This window comes from Xiphophorus maculatus, chromosome 7 (genome assembly GCF_002775205.1).
Source record: "Xiphophorus maculatus strain JP 163 A chromosome 7, X_maculatus-5.0-male, whole genome shotgun sequence".
Classification (NCBI taxonomy): Eukaryota; Metazoa; Chordata; class Actinopteri; order Cyprinodontiformes; family Poeciliidae; genus Xiphophorus; species Xiphophorus maculatus.
This window is the reverse complement of record NC_036449.1, coordinates 7,399,228-7,420,312: the sequence shown is the minus strand read 5'-3', so window position 1 is coordinate 7,420,312 and position 21,085 is coordinate 7,399,228. Positions and strand designations below refer to the sequence as shown.

The 21,085-nt window shown below is 39.3% G+C and overlaps 2 protein-coding genes across 3 annotated transcripts in view; both read left to right on the top strand.

Annotated features, from left to right (window-relative positions):
• The first annotated feature begins 425 nt into the window (after positions 1–425).
• On the top strand, positions 426–14,599 carry stam2 (signal transducing adaptor molecule 2). Its single transcript, XM_005814044.2, has 14 exons — positions 426–601; positions 3,259–3,343; positions 3,499–3,574; positions 4,339–4,434; positions 4,920–5,066; positions 8,115–8,181; positions 8,356–8,554; positions 9,029–9,123; positions 9,291–9,373; positions 9,450–9,537; positions 9,621–9,675; positions 9,760–9,907; positions 12,253–12,419; positions 13,499–14,599. The coding sequence occupies exons 1-14, from the start codon at positions 562–564 to the stop codon at positions 13,704–13,706; spliced, it is 1,554 nt and encodes a 517-aa protein (XP_005814101.1). The 5' UTR covers positions 426–561; the 3' UTR covers positions 13,707–14,599.
• A 2,619-nt stretch (positions 14,600–17,218) lies between these two features.
• Positions 17,219–21,085, top strand: part of cacnb4 (calcium voltage-gated channel auxiliary subunit beta 4) — a 32,745-nt gene continuing 28,878 nt past the window's right edge. For both annotated transcript variants that reach the window (XR_002753038.1, XM_023336628.1), the window contains exons 1-2: positions 17,219–17,505; positions 19,254–19,337. Coding sequence is in view for 1 of the 2 variants with exons in the window: in XM_023336628.1 (XP_023192396.1) it covers positions 17,443–17,505; positions 19,254–19,337 (147 nt within the window). In the remaining variant the exon portion in view is untranslated. The remainder of the gene's footprint in view (positions 17,506–19,253; positions 19,338–21,085) is intronic.

Below are 21,085 nucleotides of genomic sequence, written 5' to 3'. Positions count from 1 at the left end.
ATGAAGTTGGTGAGTGTAGAAAACAATGTATTGTAACTTGAAATGAAGAGTTGGTGTTTCTTCGCAAAAGCTGGTTTTGTAAATGACAAAAACACATTTTTTGCGCAGATATTCTGAGACGTGCAGATGCCCTACCTCAGAAACCGACTAATAAAAACTCTGTATTCTCTCTTTCTCCACTAGAGGTCCCCATTTCACTTAGAAATTACACCGAAACGTCACTTTTAAACGGGGATTATTTAGTAATTCCCGTTCTATTAATCTGCGCATAACGTTCTGTATTATGTATAAACAAACTACGTTTACTTAAAACTCACAAAATGTGCTAAAAAAATGTTGACTTACATGCAACTCTCTCTCTTTCTCACACACGCAGGCATTGAATTTGAGTAATACTGCTCAGGCATCATGCGAGACAGCCGGGCTTCCGGAAGAGCAACTGGTGTGACTTTAATGGGCAAGGAGGAAGAGACGTTTGTTTAGGTTTAGTCTCGGCAACACGTCTACTTTTCCCTTAGCCTGGAGTAGGGTTTCTATTATTATTTTTTTTCATCGTTAAAAATGCCTTTGTTTTCCCAAAACCCCTTCGACCAAGATGTCGGTAAGTACAGCGCTTGTTTAGGGGGCCTTTTAGTTGGAACTGAGTCAGTGCTGCTGTCGGGAACTGAAGCTAATGCTAACTTAGCCGCTGTAGTTCGATGTGGAGTTATTTAAGCGCTGAAAGCTTCCGTAATGTCAACAGTTACAAGTCTGGATATGAGTATTGACTTATAATACACAGACTGATAAGCTGTCAACAGCTTGTTCAGTGGTTTTTGGTTGGTTGTGTTGAGGACTGTTCGGTAACCAAACTTCGAGTCTGACCAAAAGCTGAATTATCAGTAACACAAAAACACCACAGTAGTTAGTAGTAGTTTGTTTCCTTCTTTTTGATTTATGGAGCTTTTGTAGAGCTTGTTATGGTTCAAAATACGATGTGAAAGTCATGTTGATCATATCAAAATTGTGTATTTTAGTTTACAATTGATAACAGAAATACATAAAAATAATTAAAATAATAGTGTAATCTGAAATGTGTTGTTTTTGAACATTTCTTTATTATTTAAGCACTTTTAAAACTTTAGGTTTATGTGTGACAGTGAATAATTTGAAAGGCCATGAACATTGGTCAACATGGCATTATTTTGTGTTTTAATAATTTGCTTGATATATATATATATATATATATATATAAGACTTTCTCAGGCATGACTCTCAAACATTTAGCATGTGTTAAATGTAATAATGGGTCAAAATGTAAAGTTAAAGGGGTAAATTTGGACCTAAATTGACAGTTTCGGCAGTACAAACAGCATTTAAGTCAAACAAAAATTATGTACATCCAAGTTCCACATGATCCAACTTATGAAATTCTTAGCATTTGTTTTCATACAGCAGTATGCTATGCTATGCAGTTACACTCTATGGGCTGTAGTGAAGTGGGAAAAGCCTCCTTCTGTCAGGTTTAGTTAAGCTACAGCCCCTGGACCTTCCTTAAAGTGAAAGTTTGGCACTCCCACAGCCTCCGCATGATAAATGATGTCAGCTGTTTATGTCCATTGAACACCATTGTTTTTCTCTTTCTTGCCAACAGTAGATTTAAAATGACATTACTTTTTTTTTTTTAATTGATGGATGAGCTTATTTCACATCCACATTATTACTATGTATATGCAGAGTTTCATCAAAGTGTATTATAAGCCTGGTGGGCCACCAGGCTTTACTTGTGCCCTCACCAGGCTAAGCATTGCTTATTTATTTAAGTCTTTTTAAAATGTTTGCATTTTTTAAGACTTTATAGTTGGTGTTTAGGTGTTAATCTGGCTATATTTCAATAACATATGATTATCAAGTGATATTTTCAAATTTCCTGTCAACTTTAAACATTTTTTAACTCAAAAATGCAATGAGGTGCTGGATGAATGGACGTTTTCTGGGGGAAACCTTGTATATATATTTAATGACTGGGAATTTTCTAAACATCTTGGGTTTTTTCTTCTTTTAAGTATGGAAAGAATGTTCTATTCCTTTTTTTAACCCAACTGACCAGCAGTGGGTGGCACTATAATAAAAACAAACAACCAGTGAAAACTTGAAGAACTGTAAGACAGATGCAGCTTAAAACTACAACAGAATCAAACCATCACTTTTAAACATCTTGATACCAGATTACAGTCTAATTCCTATTTGGGTTTTGCTTTTTATTTAGTTTAAATAAGCAATATTGTTTTTTTTTATATTGGCATCACTGAGCCCCACACTTTGCTGCGATTTTTGAAAAATGTGTCCTTTTTTTTTTTTCTTGATATTTAAAATAATACAAAATTTGTATTCAGGTAACTGGCTTTACAGGTTAATCCATGTTGTTGGGCATTTATTCAAATACAGTTTGTAAAACATCAAAATGGAGCACTTTGACATGAGCGACGAAAGCGGGGTTGGACGCTACGATGTCGATGAAACTACTGACATTTCAGCGAGTCTTAACACGCTGTTTTTTTTTCTGCAAGTGGACAAAAGTTATAATGCGTAGCACGCCTCTTTCACCTCAAATTATTGCCATCTGTTGTTTAATGATAATGCTCTGGCCACTGTAGGTACAACTTTCACGATGTAAATTTTATTCAAAACATCCTCGATCTCCTGCTGTGTCTGCCTGTGCAACACACCACGTTCTTGTATGACCAACAATGGCGCAGTGTGTGAACTAAAGAGTCATGAGTATTGTGACAAATATTCATTCGGGGAATTTCCTGTCCCTCGTATTACTCAGAAGCGTTCGGTTTCACAGTAAATCTACCTCCATCATAACAACTGAGGTAGATTTTTTTTTTTGTTAAGTTTCCAAAATAACATGAAAATCCAGCATGGTTACTGATTGATTAATTTTCACTGGCTATAACGGACATGTACATTTGAGTAACATGTCATCTCTGTGGTTTTACTTTGACAGGGAAAAATGACAACTTCCTGTATTGGAACACTGTAAATTATGAAATTTTCTTAAATTTTATGATTCATCAGCTAAGATATTATTCTAACTTAGGCTCCCAGGCCCTTGCGCAACATGTGTTAACTCAAACCTCCAGCCGCTCAGTGCTCGACGTGCGAAATTTCAACAGCACCCATCGGGGCTGGCATGGAAAACAAACCGCCATGATGCCAGCGAGCTTGTTTTCCTCGCTTCACCATATGTGTCCATGTTCGCATGTTTTCCAGAGAAGGCAACAAACGAAAACAACACCACAGACGACTGGGGGCTCATTATGGACATTTGTGACAAAATTGGAACGACGCCCAATGGGTAAGACGGAGAAGGGCTTTCACATTTCAGCAGAAGTTTTGTTTTTGTCTTAGACACTAGAAGTAGTCTTAGATCAGATACCGCCTTTACCGCTGGTCTTCAGATACAGTGTCCTGTTCTGGTAATGAATTTTGTTGTTGTTGTTTTTGGGACAGACCAAAGGACAGCTTGAGATCCATAATGAAGAGAGTCAACCACAAAGTGCCCCATGTTGCCATGCAGACTCTCAATGTGAGTTTCACACAGCAACTTAAGAAGAAAAAATATTTAGTCCAATATAGCTTAGATTCTCCTTACACACGATATAATCAGAAACATTGAAATTGTTTATCCTAAAATAATACTTTTTTGTATTAATGGGGAAAAGAACACATAAATTATAACATATTGAAATTTCATAAATATATTTTTAAAGCATTTTGAAACAGTTTATTACAGTTTATTATTTGAAAAAATGTAATAATTTTTTAATGTCTTAATTGTTTAGAGCACTTTGATTCAACAATTTAATAAAATGATTGATTCATAAATATATTTTATTACATTTCAGATACCAACTTTACTTAACATGCTTATTTAAATTAGTGAAGTCATTTTAGTAATATGTATATATATACATAATAAAAAGTGTTTGAAACCTGTAGAAGAAATTTGACTTGACTTTTTTTTATTATTTTGCTTTAAGTAAAACAAGCCATATTTTATTTCTGAGCCAGTTTTGAAAATGTTTTTTTAACAAGATGCAGCATAAAGATCTTTTCTTCAGCCATATATTCAGAAAAAGTAACAAGTCTTCTTATTTATTTATTTTTGTACAAATATATCTTAATTTACTTGCCTATAATGCCACACAGTCATGGCATCACCATTCTTCCAGATATTGTATCAAACCTAAACCACTGTTATTTATACCTAATCACCTGATATCAACACAGGATTCTGATTATTATGTGCTTTTATCAGCTGCTGTAAAGTGCCACCATCTTGTTTTACAGCTGCTGGGTGCTTGCGTATCAAACTGTGGCAAAATATTCCATTTGGAAATTTGTTCGAGGGAGTTTTCTGCTGAAGTTCGCAGCGTGTTGAACAAGGTACGTGTCCTGCCAGAGGTTTTCCTTTCTCCATTTATGTTTGCTCGTCTCCTGTTTTTTATTCCGCATGTGTAAGATGTATATCCACACCCTTCCTCCCATCCCTCGGCATTTAATTAAGCTAGTGGTTAAAATATTCCACTGGGAAAATGGGACACTCCTTCAGAGCTCAATGATTTCTCATAAACATGCAGCATAAAGTTATTAAAGCAGTAGCATCTTTTTAATATAAGTTTTTGAAGATGGACACGGGTGATATATTGAATTGCACTTAATAGTGTTTCTCATTGGGATGAACCATGCTAAATAAAACATTTTTGCCTAAAAATGTTCCCTGTTCACATTTTTTATACTAAAGGCTATTTCCAAATCTTCTGCATATAAACGTTTAACATTTTTTTAGGGGTGAAATAGGGTTCAGCTGAAGCTGCAATGATCTGTTTCAGACACGAGTGACATACATTTGTGTTTCCTGTGATATTCAGGCCCACCCTAAGGTGTGTGAAAAGCTAAAGGCAATGATGGTGGAGTGGGCAGAAGGCTTCCAGAAGGATCCCCAGCTCAGCCTGATTGGTGCCACCATCAAGAGCCTGAAAGAGGAAGGGGTCAGCTTCCCAGCAGCCACCTCACAGGTGGGTGGAAAGTAAATGGCATGTTGGACCCGTGGGAGGTTTTGTGTTTGTGCTCCAGATTTGTTCGTATAAAGCCACATAGAAAGTAGTTTCTAGGTCAATTGTTGAAAACACATCCGACGTCACATCCAGACCTCTAAGTTAGAATCTGTAGTCCTTTTACTTTAGTCCAAATCAGTTAATGAGTTTAACTTGTAATTAGTTTTTCTGGTGGTTCCGATTCCACAGTAAACCAGGGTGGGACGTTTAGTGTGTTTATTGGTTGGAAGTCTCTACGGCTGAAATGATTTCTCGAGGAAAATTTATCTCTGTCTAAGCTTCGTTAAATTATGTTTTATTATGTAGCGCGCCATGTTCCGCCCGGATCATTATTTGTGGTGGGCAGCGCTCTCACTTCCGCCTATGAGTTGTTGTGAAGTGTTAGCAGCATGGTGTTGAGCTGCGTGGCGCTTTGTCAGTTTGGGGAGAAATAAGGATTGTTGAATTCTGCGGTGCGACGGTTGGACTGCGACAGCTTTTGTGTCGTCGGAATCACTTTGTCATGGGGAGGGAGGGGCAGAGGGAGAGAGAGGAATCCTCGGATAGTCGTAAAAATATTCTATAGAGTACTCGATTACTAAAATCTTCTTTTACAACAACCCTTTGGAAGTGTCCAAACCAAATGTACATCCAGGAAGCAGATGCTGCGTTCTGAGCTAGTAGAAAATATGGAGAATCTAAACGTATCAGCAGCCTGTTTCTCTGTAGCCTGGCCATTGCCTTCATATGCAGTTTTGCCCAATTCTCATCTCTCTTCAGTGCTCCATCCGGGATTTCTCCAATTGAGATTGATTTCTCGTTCGGTCTGTGTTGGCTTCCAAATAGCAATCAATTAAAGTCAGAGCAAAAGCAGCGTAGAACACATTTTATTTATCACTGCAACAATTCATCAAATAACTCAAGAACCTCCACTATTAAAATTCCTCGACGCAAATTGTTTGCCTGAGCTAGTAGAAAATTATTGTCATTATTTGACAATAATGTTTTTATAAATTATATTTAACTATTTAACACCGTGTTTTCTGGACGGATAATTTTGTGTTGCGCGACACGCGCTGTCAATGAGTCGTCCACGAATGCTAAGCGCTACTAGCATAACATAGGGTGACCAAACATCCTCTTTCCTCATCTTGATTAATTTTGAGAAGATGGGATTTTGAAAAAGACATTCTGCTTGGGTTTACCATGTCCCACAATGCAACAGAATCCTCCCGATGGTAAAGCGCTTGGCATGCAGCGAACACCTGGTAGACGTGTTGGCTTTAGGTCTGATCACATTCACACCGTACGCGAACCACTCGAGTTTGTTTGCAACCGCATGTTTTAATGTCTGTGTGTTTGACACAGGATTTAAATTTTTGTTGAAAAATGATTTCCAGTGGTTTCTGCTCCGCCACAAGATTCTTGTACTGTACGTTAAGTAAATGTATGAGTCACAGGTTGAAGTAGACTTTAATCCCCAGCTGTTGTAAAGTCTCTGACCTACAATTTTGTTGTCTAATAGTCGGATCGAATTTCTAAAGGTGCTTTATTGCCGACATAATTTAAGGCAGTGATTCCCAAAGATTTTCTTTTGCCCCCCCCCTATGGATTACAGTAAAATCTCCCCTGAAAAAGAAAAAAAAAATCAACTGGGCACACACATCATTCAACCAGACATAAACCTATACACATATTTTGTTTTCAAACTCCATTGAAGTTTATTTCACACTTCAGGTTGCAACAAAACAAACTACAAATCATCTTTACAGTGAAACACTTTTGTGTAACTGTTTTTTTTTTTTTTTTCATTCATCCATATTGCTTTATCCACACATTGGGAACCACTGATTTCAGGAGTATCGCTCACTGTGTGATACAGAAGTATTCATATGAATGCACTTTGTTACATTACAGCCACAAATGTCAGTGTAGGCTAGTGGGATTTTTTTTAAAATTTGCGATACATACAGTAACTGTGGAGTGAAAGGAAAAGGTTAATGTGTTACAAATAAACTGTGCAGGGTGGTTCGTACATGCATTCAGCCCCACTCAGTCAATGCTTTACTTTGTCAAATCTTTTTTTTTAATGTTTGCCACACTTTTCTGCTTTCTGCAAGACATTATTAATAGCAGTGATTAATTATATCATATAATTGCGAATTGAAGCAGTCTTCTTTAGTCAGTTTCTATTGTTTTGTGAAGTGTGATGCTGGAAAAATGTGAATACTTACCCGAAAAATTTTAAAATTTTCCTGTGTGGGGAGGGGAGGTTTTCGAACCTGACATTGTGCAGGTACTCAAGATAACATAACATCGTCATGCCTTTAAGTTTGAATATTTTTGCAGTGCAATTTGTTATGAGATCAATTTTCCAAGAGCGAGTAGAAAAGTAGAACAGGACTAGATGACAACACATCTCTTTGTTAAAGTGCAAAAGCCATTTGGATGCCCTCGGTTTAGTTGGGGTGTGAGGAAGCCGCAGCAGCAGCGTGGCTCACTGGAAGACAGGTGCCACACCGAGGCAGCAGGTGTGACATTTAATCTGTAAAAGCTCATGAGCAAACATCAGCAGGCTGCGTGGCTCAAGCTGTGCCAGTATTTACCTTTTCCTATCATCCATTCTGAACACAAAAAAACAAACAAAAAAAAACACTACGCCGGCATTTCTCTTTATCCGAATTGAATAGCATAACATTAAACCCATTTGCTGTCATTTTGCCGGCTGGCCACACAGCGTGCGCATCAACGTCTCTGGGAGGAACGCAGATTATGACGTTGAAGTACAAATTTAGATTTTCAGGAAGTTACTAATTTTGTTTCTTTAATTCTTTATATTTATTGCTGGTAAAACTCCGCCTGCTCGTTGGAGTGAACTCTTTCTGAGCAACATGTGGTACCCAGCATGAGCTGCAGGTGGCAGGAAACCAGTTTTTCCCCATTCAGTCTTTGTGCAACACTCTCTCCTTCCTCCCTGTTTTGTGTATTCACTCACACAGATGTGACCTTATGTTTCTATATTGACCACAGGGATCCAGCACAAAGGTCAGCACACCCGCTGCGAGCAAAACACCAGACGACGATGACCTGGCCAAGGGTAAAGATGGACACCGGATATTTCTACTGTTTGATGAATTATTCAGTAAAAGTCTGACTTTGTTGTTTTATAAATTACATTATAAGCCCTTCATCTCCTCTGTTGTACCTCTAAATGAAAAAAGAAAAGAAAGTCAATTTAAAAACTGTTCTTTTATTCTTTTTCCTCTCGCAGCCATTGAGTTATCCTTACAGGAACAGAAGCAGCAAGCAGAAACGCGACCTCTGACCCTGACCACTGACCCACCAACCAACACTGACGGCGGCGGAGGGCAGGAGATCCGAAAAGTGCGCGCGCTCTACGACTTCGAAGCAGCCGAAGACAACGAGCTCACCTTCAAAGCCGGAGAACTTATTATAGTTTTGGACGACAGGTAATATTTCATAACTCACACATTTATGAGTCAACGTTGCTGAATCAACCAAAGACCATTGGATGCAGATAAACTTATCTGATTGGATAAGTTTAGGGAAATTATGTATTTTGGAGAAATATGTAGATGTGGAAGCCAAGGCGATGTATCGTTTCTTTAACAGAGCAGTCGCTGCAGAAACACAGTTGAAATGTTTTAAAGACACAATATGTTCATTGAAATCAGATTTGAAGTTGTCTTTAGCATTTCAGCGATTGGCGCAGCTAGCATTACAAAAATGGAAAATAAAATAAGACCTGTACATTATAACGAATATTTGGAGGATATTACACAGGCGTCAGAGTTTTACCTTCTGACGGAGTTTTGTAGCTCCTCCAAACGCTGCTTGGATTGTTTTCTGTGGTTAGCATGCATAGATTCAGCCTCGAAGGCCTTTTGAATTGATTTGCATTTCTTTAATGTGTTTTTTTGCAGTGATCCAAATTGGTGGAAAGGAGAAAACCACAGAGGAGTCGGGCTTTTCCCCTCAAATTTTGTCACAACCAATTTGAATGCCGACCCAGAGCCAGGTTTGGTTTTTATTTATTTACTCTGTAACAGTACAGCTACCGAACCGTAACACAAACACACACATTCCTCCCATGTGCTTATATTTGCCCTTATATTTCCTTTTGGCTTTCTGCACCGCTACCCGATTTACCTGAGCAGTTTCTAATTGCTTTCACTTCCTCCACAGTGGCTTACGTCGAGAAGTCGGCCACTCCGGAGGAGACGAGTCTGGAAATCAAAGCCGAGCCCGAGCCGGTCTACATCGACGAGGTAACTCGTTTTCTGATGAACATGGATTTATCAGCCCACGCCGCCTCCTAGTGAACCTGCCGTTTTCCCTCCGCAGGCGAAGATGGACAGAACGCTGGCGCTCCTGCGGAACGTGGATCCCGCAGATGCGACTCCTGACTCCGCAGAGCTGATCCAGCTGGAAGGCATGCATCTAAACGCTGCTGTAGATCTAAATCAACTGTTATTATCTAAACTGTTTTTTTTGTCTCTCTCTCTGACTGAACAGGTGCATGCGAACAGATGAACCCGCTGATCGATGAGAAGCTACAAGAGATCGACAGGTGTTGTTTTGTACAATTTTCGCAATATATAAACGCTAGCATTAACTTAAACGGTGTTGCGTAACGTCCCGTTCCGCGCCCCAGGCATCACTCGGAGCTGTCAGAACTCAATCTGAAAGTGATGGAGGCCTTGGAGCTTTACACCAAGCTCATGAACGAAGCCCCTTACTACGCCGCGTACTCCAAGATGCAGACGCAGTACGGCCCACCTGGCTCTTCTGTTCCCATGCAGGTCAGAACAATTCAATTCAATAAAAGTTATGTTGGTGTTTTCAGTCAACCTTTGTTTATAAACTGTATGAACACCAATGTAAAGTAAAATTACTCCTTTCAGAGGAAAAATCTAATGTAGAAATATCATGGATATGACACAAAGCCCCAATAAATTTACCATCATACATGCCAACACGCCCACCTGGACACAATAAAAACTCTTTTATAGCATAAGAAGGAAGGATCATTTTCACTAAGGGAGGGAACGCTGAAAAGTAAAATGTAAGAAGCCTGTAAGATGAATATTAATTGCAAAGAATAAAGTAATTTACCTAAAGATGTGTAGAAATAAATAAAAATCTTTAAAAAAGAAATTAAATATGAGTAAATGTAGTATGGCTGCACAATATGTAATTATGATAGTATTGCTGAAATTTTAAATTGCATAGATCTTGACTGTAACCGACATTTTCATAAGGTATTTTTTTTTAACTGTTATACATATCACATATTTGAAGTGCATTGACAATTTTTAACAATGGTATTTGACAAAATGTAGTGTCTGTTATTAGGTTTCACAACAGTAGACTACATGATGCGGTTATGATTTATTTTATGTTGTCATGATGTAATGTCCTGTACAAATAAACTTTATTGATTCCTCCCACCCTGCAGTCCTCTGCAATTCTGACATTGCAATGGCTATTATAATTACATATATTGTGCAGCTGTAATACACTGGTAAGTAAATAATTCATAGATAAAATAAAATTGGAAGATGGATAAAATTATGTCATTCCTTTGCAGCTTCATCTGAATCCAAACTTTAAAAGAAATGTAAAGAAATCAAGCGAGATTGAACTCAGCCTCACTAATGACTGGATACTGAACAATGTTCATTAGTAGCTTGACAGGAACTGGCAAGATTCACAAATCACTAAAGGAAATGGTTGCCTATGAGCTATTATATATATACAGTACAGACCAAAAGTTTGGACACAACTGTGTGTCCAAACTTTTGGTCTGTACTGTATATATATATATATATATATATTTTTTTTTTTTTTAAATAAAGATGAGTGTTTTTTATAAGTTGATTTTAAACGAAAATATGAATTCAGATTGCTGGACCAACAAGAGCTGCATCTCCGCGTTGCAAAGCACTGCTGGCTCCATTTTCTCTGTGCCATGTACAGAATCAATAGGAAGCAGAGCTGTCATGCATAATTTAAGGCTGGAGCCGTTTCACAGTTCAGAAAGCTGAAGTGTGAAGATCCGGTGTTCAGACAGAGAGGTCTTGTTCTGGAAAAATCTTCTATGCTGCTTTTCTGTAACTCTGCAATGAAATCACAGCACTTAACACTCATATGTTCTGCTTACTAATTCTGATTTATTAGAGGGTTAACTAAGAAAATCTTGAGAACAAAGGCGTGAAGCGTTGACTGCATTACATTTGGGTTCAGTTTCTACCCTCTGTCTTTATGTATCCTATTTTCTTTCCCCTTAGTTTTTCTGGGGAAGTTACAGTCAGCGTTTTTCCCTCCTTTGAGAAGCTGGAGCAGTTTTGCACTTTTCAAGCAGTGACTTTTTTTTTCGTCTTCTTCTCAGTAATGATTGATGCTGCCGACTCTCCCTGCAGATTTCAAAGTCTGTCAATGTCACCGGTTGGGTCTACACTCGAGTACCCCTCAGTGCTGCTCTGGCCTTTCTTGGGACTTTTTTTTGTAGTTGTTTCAGAAGCCAATTTTTGAAAAAAGAAAAAGAAACATTTCACAAAAACCTTTACAGCAGCAGTTTTTATTTGTGTTTTATTTCAGGGAAAATGCCTGATATCCAGTGGATTTCCACCAATCTTTAGTAGTTTTCTTATTCCCGTTTGCTAGTTGTTGTTTTGTTTTTTTCAGGATGCCAATGTCTAACTTTGATTTTGTGAAAGAAAATTAATTAGGAATGTTGAATGAAAATGTACTCGTCGGGGTTAATAGATGAGGCATTGAATGTATAGTTTCACTTAGAAAACTATGAGGACATACTAGGGCCAGTATGCAACGAAACAAAACCAAGAGGAGTAAATTTCTGCCAAAAAAATCTCAGAAAATTTCTAGAAAGACATTTTTGAGCTTGAAAAGTAGAAAATTTGCTTGTTTAAAAAAAATGTCTAAAATTGGTGTGAAAAATTTTGTAGAAAAACAAAAAACCTTGGAAAACCCTTTCGTCATAGAATGTAGTTTTGGATTTACCTATTCAATGTTTGGATGCTACTTAACACCTGTTGGTTTTTTTATTCCTTTTCTTTGCTGTTTTCTTAAGGAAGTACATAATCTTAATAATAATTCATATTAAAACCTGTTCTTCATTTATTAGGCTTACCTCGGACCAGCTGGTGCCCCGTACCTGCCTCCCGGCGGTCCCCAGGTTCCTCCTGCGCAGCCTTACTCTCTGCCCAACGACCAGCCTGGACCGCTGCATTCAATACCCCCCACCGTCACAGCGCCCCCTAACAGCCAGGCTGCTCAGCCTCCCTACATGAGGTAAAAAACGATTAGCCACAGGACAGATCGGAGGCTGTCAATAGGGATTCCCTGCACTCCAATAAAATAATGACGCCAAAGAATTTTTATCCCTACAGCCTTTTCACATTTTTTTACATCAGTAAACGTAAGGGTCTTGTTTAGTTCTCTTTAATCAAACTCTAGTTTGTTTGTCTGGAAAATCCGATTGGTTTGGGGAGGTGTGAACGCGCAATTGACTAAAAAAAACCCATAACTGATCCGCCTAAAAACCTAGGCGTCGGTTCGGTTGAAGTGAACTCTGGTGCAGTTTGAATTCATTTTTGAATGCCAGGTGGACCGGAGGCCACTAAAAAAGCAGGAAACCGAGTATACCGCTGGGCATTCTGGGTAAATACAACCAAAACAAACGTGAGAGTCTAACGCTAGCGGGAGAAATGACTTGTGGTCTGTTGCCGGAGACAAAAGTGAAATCCTACAACCGCTAAATCTGACTCTACTTCATTTTTATTTACATTTCGTGAAGAAGAAAGTTGCAGTCGTGTCTTCTTCTGAGGTTTTGGTGTGTTTTCCGTCAGTGGTTCATGGTGCAGCGCCACCACAGGCAAGGAGGGGAACAGGTTTGTGAATCGTTTGGATTCACAAACACTATCCTGTTTGGCACAGGGCAGTGTGAAAGAGAACCAAACCAGAAAATGTAACAAATGTTGGTATATTTATTCCCAATCGAACTGGGTCTACCAGAATATCTGATGTGAAAACACCCTAAGAGAACAGATAGCATAGCATTTTGAAAGTAGGACCAAAGGTTTGAGTTTGGTCTCATCTGATCAGAGCACCTCCCTCTATTTGTATCCCATGTGCAGCTTTAGAAAAACTGGACTTCTTATGAATTTAAAGTCCCTTTAAAATATATTGAGGTTTGTCTCTGTAGGGAGTAACTAAACGTTCAAAGGGTGTGAATGCTTCTGCAGGTCACTGTTTCTTAAAACCTAAGAACCTAATGAATCCTAGACGAGGATTTTGTTCAACGTCTCACCAATCTCTCATTCCAGTTTGACTCTAGTAGCAAAAAAATTGTGTGTGTGTTTCCTTCGCAGCAGCGGGATGAACTCCCAGTACATGACCCAAGCTCCCGGTGCTCCTTACCCGGGCCAGGGGGGCGTGGCCATGGATATGTCAGCCTATCACAACGCGGCTAACATGCCTCCTGTGTCTTACCCTGTGGCTGCTCCTCCTCACCATGCCGTTCCTCCTCCACCTCAACAGCAGCAGGCGGCAGCGTACTACCAGCAGCCTTTGCTGTAAACCTCTACATCCACGCAGACCTTCAGCTACACTCTTCTAATATTCCAGTTTTTGTTCAATCAGTTGAACTGTATATGTTTGTTTTTGTTTTTCTTTGCTTTTCTTTGGCCTTAAAATGTTGTCGTTGAGGGATCTGAAATGTGTCCGGACGAGCACCCGAGTCAGGAGTCAGCTGCCGTCTGCGAGGCAGAACACAAAACACTGTTATTTATCTAACGTATTGATTATCAGCATTTCACTATTCATAGTTCAGCAGAAATACTACTTCTGTACAGTGCTATTTTCGACGCGAGCTTTGATGAATTCCCTCTGAATGTAACGTTTGTCGCTGGAGACGGGGCGGTTAGACTTCAGACGAACGGGAGCGACGCTTATATTTTACCTTCACTCAGCCTCGTTTTGGATCTCACACAAGGAGATCGGCGCAGCAGCTGCAGCCCTCTTCTCGGCAGTGCGCGGATTAGGCTCTCGGCCTAATAAAAGAACACGCACGGGCAGGAATAAACCCATCCTCACACTTCAGGCAACGCGCAAACAGAACACAAGCCTTGGCAAGAGCAAAATATATTGGCGATTGGCAGGGGGTTAAGAGGGCGGCGGTGTACTTCGCTCCCGACGTGCGAGCCGCATGACGGCACGCTGCAGCCGGAACGCGTCTGGTACAGAAAGCGGCCGGCGAGGGTAAACAAAGCAGAAAACACCAGATGTACGTGGGCAGGGAGAACTGGGCTCTTCCTAAACAACAAGGCGATGCGTGAAAAACTGTAGCTGCAAGATGGGCTAAACGGGGGGAATTTCAGGTTTATTTGCAGCAGCTTTCCTATATGTTTTGAGCTCCAGTCCTGCTTTTTTGTTTTTAATTCCGAGAGTATGTTTATGTGAAGGAAAATTAAGCTCAGTCTTTCTCCTCTGAATTGATCTGAGGGACTTGTCTCTCTCTTTCTGTAAAGCCAGATCTTCACCTTCACCAGCACCCATGTTTTAAATGTCAGAAATGTTTTAGCATTACTGTAAACGGATCACCGCTTTCCCACAAACTCGCTGCCTTTGCATTCTGCCGAGATATTCATGTACTATCTAGTTTTGTGCTTTTTCTTTTTTCCTTTGTGTGCATTTGAGGATTTCCGTGTCAGAACGTCTTCATTATAAATCAAGGTAGGGTTTTCAGAAGCTCATCAAGTCATGGGGGTAACTACTCGAATTTCTTAGTTCGCTAATCGTATAAAATGCTGCGTCGTCTGAATGTTATTACATCTCTCTCTTTGTAGGGGTTCTTTCAATTCAGTGGAACTTTAGAGTCTCTGTTTATGCAAATATACATTATTGAAATCATTTAATTTCATAACATATTTCAAGATCAAATATGCACATGATTTGATTATATATATATACAGTATATATATATGAATATTATAAATGTGTAATTTGCATTGTTAAAACTAGTTATGTTGTTTTTTTTGCCCTCTGCTTTTTCATTGTCTAGGTTATTTGCAGAGGTTTTCAGTAATATCTCAATGTGAGACACCATGCTTTGAACCTTCTGTTGTTTTTCAGATAAAATGAAGGTAGCGTTCATCAAATCTCCCAGCCGTGTTGCAGTGGCCCCCTTCGGTCCTTCATAAGTGGTTTTAGCAGAAAGTGTCCTGTTTCTAGTTATAGCGCCCTGCTGTTCTTGGAGTTGTACATTAAATGTGAAAATACCTGGATTTATTTTTCATGTTGATCTTGCACCTTAGCTTTGTAAACGTTTATTTACCACTGACTGCCTTGATTTCTTATTTTTTCTTCTTCTTCTTCTCTAGAAATCAAATGATGACAAACATGTTGGGTTAGCGACTTCCTTGGATTTGTATAATTCTGTACATTTGAAATATTCCAGAAAAGGTTTCTTTATCCGGGATTTTAAAACTGCTTTTGTAACAGAGCAATCTTATAAATATTCTTTAAAATAAAAGAAATTAAATTAATCTGTCCCTCCTCACTTTATTATTTTTGTCTTTAATATTTTTGATCCGCCCAGAAAGCATGACTTATTCATTAAAGCTGCCCTTTCTGTAACTGCTTACTGTACTTCTAAAATAGGTGCAGCTGGAATGACGCGCACTGTGTGGTGTTGAAGTGCAAATAAAATCTGCACGGGGGTAAATATCCAGGTTGAGCATTTGCTGTTCCAGTCTCTGTGTGTGTGTGTGTGTGGATGCTTTCGTCAAATCTGGTGCAGAATTACAAAAAAAAAAAAAAACACACACACACACTGCAGTTGGGCGATCCAGTCTGCTGAGGAAGACCGAGAATGTTTTATCATCTGTTTGTGTTGACGAGATGCAAAAGCCAGAACTTTCCACCGGGTTGACAAGATATGAATGAAGAAATTTAGGACCTAAAATAAACCGAGGAAGAGGCTAAACTGGGCCACGTTTTGACTGTTGCGGAGAAAATCTTTAAATTGTAACCATTAAGTCCAATAATGGAACCAACTGGCTTATTTACTCTGCATATTTTACATACATACGATAGTGAAATGTATTTTTTATGTCTAGAAAAAGCAAAGATATTAAGAATTTAATAACGTGGCCTAAGCAATAACAATAGTTTGGTAGTATTCTCTAATTCAGTTAAAAAGGGGGAACAAAACAAAAGTATTTGCTGATAAAATCCGAATTTCTGCAAAATTTCACATTAGCGACCAAAGTTCTTAGTTTGCCAACTTAAAATTTTCAATAAATTTGCAATGTAATGAAAAAATTAAATGAATGTGAAGATTTGATTTATACACTTTTATAACTAGAACATGGTTGAAAAATTCTGTGATGGACCATCAATGACTTGTCCAGGGTGTTATTTTTATATATATAAAAGCACAATTTTATATATAATCATGCATTTTTTAATATAAAAAGCATGATAAAAAATCATGTTTTTTATATATAAAAATAACACCCTGGACAATTAATGCTTAATTTGAGCACTAAGTAGGCTTAAATTAAATCTACTTAATGTAATGAAACCACTAGTCAAATATTTGATTAAGTATTTCCCACAGATTAGAGATTCCTTGAAACACAATATGGATTCATAAAGCCCTTTTATGTAAAAATGTACTATTTCCCAAGAGGAAAAACAACTAAAATGTCCTATTGTGAACCCAGCATTGTGTGTTGTGCGTGGAGCCCAAAAGGAGCGGCTGGCCCACGGCGGACATCAGTGAAAGTACCGCCACTGCATGGTTACGACCATTTCCCCCCCCCTTTTATTTTTTCCTCCTCAGCTTTCATGGTACAAAGTGTTGCTCTGTTTACACTCGTTCACTGACGTCTTTCGAAATGTACGTTGTTTACAGTGGAAAATATACAAAGATAAATTGTTGGGAGTTTTAAAAATCTGTTTTTCGCATTCATTGCAACTAATTTGTAGTATTTTCATCGTGTGCCGAGTGTCTGAAATCCTGGAGTTGTCCTTTGAACGTGAACGCAGCACAGCCTGTGATGTGAGTGGAGGAAGAAAGGGAGGAGGAAGAGGAGGGTTAAAAGGCTCTCTGATGCCAGTTCTGCTGCAGAGTGGAACCCAGCAGCACCTGTTCTCCTCCGTTTGGCTGCCGTGAAGCGACGTAAAGCTGGAGCCGGCGGTGCTCTGCCCCCCGCCGCCGCCGGAGCAGCAGCAGCCTGAACCGGAGCAGCAGCTCCAGTGGAGCGGCGCGGAGCGGCAACCTCCGCCTTGGACCGACGAACTGGCTGAGATGTCCCGACACATCTACACCCGACACGGGATGGCAGACGGACTGCAGAAGCCTGTGTTCCAGGTAGGAGGAGAAAACACACACACACACACACACACGCACACACACACACACACACACACACACACACACAAAAGAAAGAAAGACAAAATGTACTTTTTTTGAGGATAGTTAGAGAATGATACGTCTTCAGAAGTTTTTAATATTAAGTAAACAATTTTAAAAAACGACACCATAATCTCTATAAAACTGTACCAGACATTGAAATTAGTCTTCAAAAACTAACACGACCCCAACAGAACCTGAACTCATCAGCACTGCTCTCAGTGGTAACTACAGAACCATTCTTCATCACTCCCATCATCTCCCTGAGGAGTCTTCATCAGTCAGGGAGAGGAGCGTGTGTGAGACGGGCTTAGAAAGAAATGAAATTAGGTGCTCAATTATTAAACATTTCCTGATGGAGCTCATTAGGTGATGTATTAGGCGGTTCTGATCGGTTTTTTTTTTAAACATCCCAGCGCAGTTTGCTTTCTTTAGTTGCTGTTTTCCAGGTCGGGTCTCGGGAAAAGTGAAAAGCAAAACAAAAAAAGAACATGCGTTCACAAAAATATATGATCATTTTAACAATTACAAATTATGCGTGCGATTTACTGAGCATTAGACTATTCTGGGCATCTTTTGACAATGTGGAGTTTGCACATAAATGGGATTTTACATCCCAAATTATGCATCATTAATACATTAAAAAAAACACTAACTAAATTAAAATGGAAAGCTGCCAAAGTTACTTTGACACAACACTGGGTCAATTTTGGCATCGCTCCCTTAGTTCTGCTTTGTTTTGTGAGCTATTCAAGTGTTGTTTTTTTAAATCATTTTTTATTAGTGCTTTCCTCAAATCTTCTCTCGAGATTCCCTCTGGGGGGAGAGGAGGTATGTGTGTGCATATTGAGCTTTGGAAAATCTGAAAGCGTCCAGATGCTCGTTCCACTCACCAGGGGACAGGATGCCACACACAGGCGCAGTTAGAAGAGATAAGAAGTGAAATCATTTATCATACGTCACCTCCTCACTCCCCCCCCCCATCCCTTAGCTCTCCACTTCCAGGTGAGGCGTTACCTCATCTCTCCGGAACAAAGTGGGCTGTGAATGAAAATTAGGTCAGCGACACGACAGTGGCTTGCCAAAGTATCGATGTTTTTCCATTTTCTGTCGGGATCACGACAGAGTCAAAAGATCACACCAAAAAAATCGCAAAGATATTATAGGTGGGGAAAAATCTTGGGTAAAAACAAAAAAATCTGTGAAAGACTCTAATCTGTGATGGATGCTTCCGAAACAATCAGGATGGTTTACGGTAAATCTTATTTACGTGGCATAATCAAAGTCCGGGCCTAAATCCCAGTGACAATTTGTGGCAAGACCAGGAAAACCGCTGTCCAGAGACGCTGCCCGTCCGATCTGATGGAGCTTCGGAGCTAAATCAGACGTACGGGCAAAAACGTCACCCTGTGGCTGTGCAAACCTGCTAAGAGACACACCTGAAGGGGTAATTGCAATAAAACATGTTTCTGCGAAATATTTCATTCAAAATGTACCACTTTCGTATTTTTCCATGACATGTAAACCCGATAAAATATGTTGGAGGTTGTGGCCGTAGCATGAAGAAAGGCGAACGTTTTAAGATCTCCAGATGAATGTCTGAGTCGTCTCAATATTTCCTGCTGTGTATGTGAAACTTTGCTCTTTTGGATTTGGTCCTACACCTGCTGTGTGACTCTGATTCTGCGTCTTTTCGGCTTCGCCAGGGCAACAGAGGAACCTACTCCAGGCGCAGCCGCCTGAAGAGGTCCGATGGCAGCACCACATCCACGAGCTTCATCCTCAGACAGGTAGGGGCCTGAAACTCATCAGCGTGGCTGCAGCTGCGTGTTTGGTTTGGAGGGACTGTGGGGGTTGTTTGAGTAATTATTTTTTGCCCCATGTAAGCATCCATCTGTCACTCCTTGTTCCTCCCACCAGAATGTCTCACGGCAGTTTGATAAATCCACTCAAATTCTGGATGCGGCGTGCATTAATAACATTAATAACCCCAAGGTTATTATCAATGGACCTTATCCGGACACACCTTCTCTTTCTCTTCATTCTGCACCCTATTTTTGCTTGCTTGTATTTTTCTTCAAGTTTTCACGTCATTCATTTAAGGTTTTTTCCCCTCAAATTTTGGCAAATTATCTTAAGGTTCTGATTTGGAAACAAGGAACAGAGTTATGCTGGAGTTATGAGCTAAATAGAATCACCCACTTCCTGTATCAGGGTTTCCCCTCAGTGTATTACAAGCCTGGCGGGCCACCAGGCTTTACTTGTGCCCCCACCAGGCTAAGCATTGCTTATTTTTTTGAAGTCCTTTTAAAACGTTTGCATTTTTTAAGACTTTATAGTTGGTGTTCAGGTATTAATCTTCCAATCTCTCAATAACACATGATTATCAAGTGATATTTTAAAAATTTCTGTCAACTTTTTTTAACCCAGAAACACGACGGGGTGCGCTGGGGTGGTGCAGAGGTAAAGCACAACCCACCCTTAGTCCTCGACGGCGCTGTCGCAGGTTCGATTCCCGGCCTGGTGATCCTTACTGCATGTCTTCCCCCTTCTCTCATTACTAACTTTCCTGTCAATTCATAATCAAATAAAGGCCACTAGAGCCAATAGAACCTTTAAACAAAAAAAACGGGTCGCTGGAGGAACGAGCGCCCCAACCACCAGGCTTAGCAGGTTTTCTGAGGAAAAAACTTTGCTGTATGCACATGTAACAACAGTACATCATAAATAAATACATGTTAAGCCAACACTTTGTGCCAAAATCATCAAGAGAAAATTACTCGTGATTTTTATTTATTTATTTTATTTCTTTACTTGCTCAAGAACAGACTAAGCATAAGCATGCAAGGTTTTAGTTGAACAAATAAAGTGCTTGGATTTTTTTTTTTTGCATATATAGTTAATTGCATATTTGCCTTATAAAAAGAAAAGCATCCAGTTTGCAAATTTTTTGGGGCTCAATTGAAAACCAAAAGAAAACCATTGTAGTTAATTTTCAGTACTAAGAACGGGATTTGGGCGCGGCCTACTTTGGTTTTAACGAGAATGCAATGGTAATAATGAATGGTATTTAAAAGTTAACATTAAAAAATCCACTAAAACTAGAAAGTAAAGTCTTTATCAACTACCTGTGCTGGCGATTGAGATTTGTAGCGTTCTTGAACTGCTCTGGACACGCCTGCTAATCACTCTACCTGATTTGGATTTTTCTTGTTGGCTGACTTCAGGACCAGACCAATTAACTTTTCTTTTATATTAACGCAACATCGCAGAAAGACTTCGACATTTGCTGCAAATTTCCAGGGTTGGTTTTCAAAATACTTTGGATTACCTGCTCATGTCCATTTCAGTCTATTATTTAAGAACTATAATACAACATATATTTTAAATCCCAGTTTTTTTCTTCTCCCATAAGTAACCTTGGGAAGTTTCAGATTGAAAATGGTTGGATTTTTTACCCTATTTTAATCAAACCTATAAAAATAAAAAGTCAGTGAGACTAAGTTTGTCCTAAATCTTCTCAAATGCTGCCCTGCTG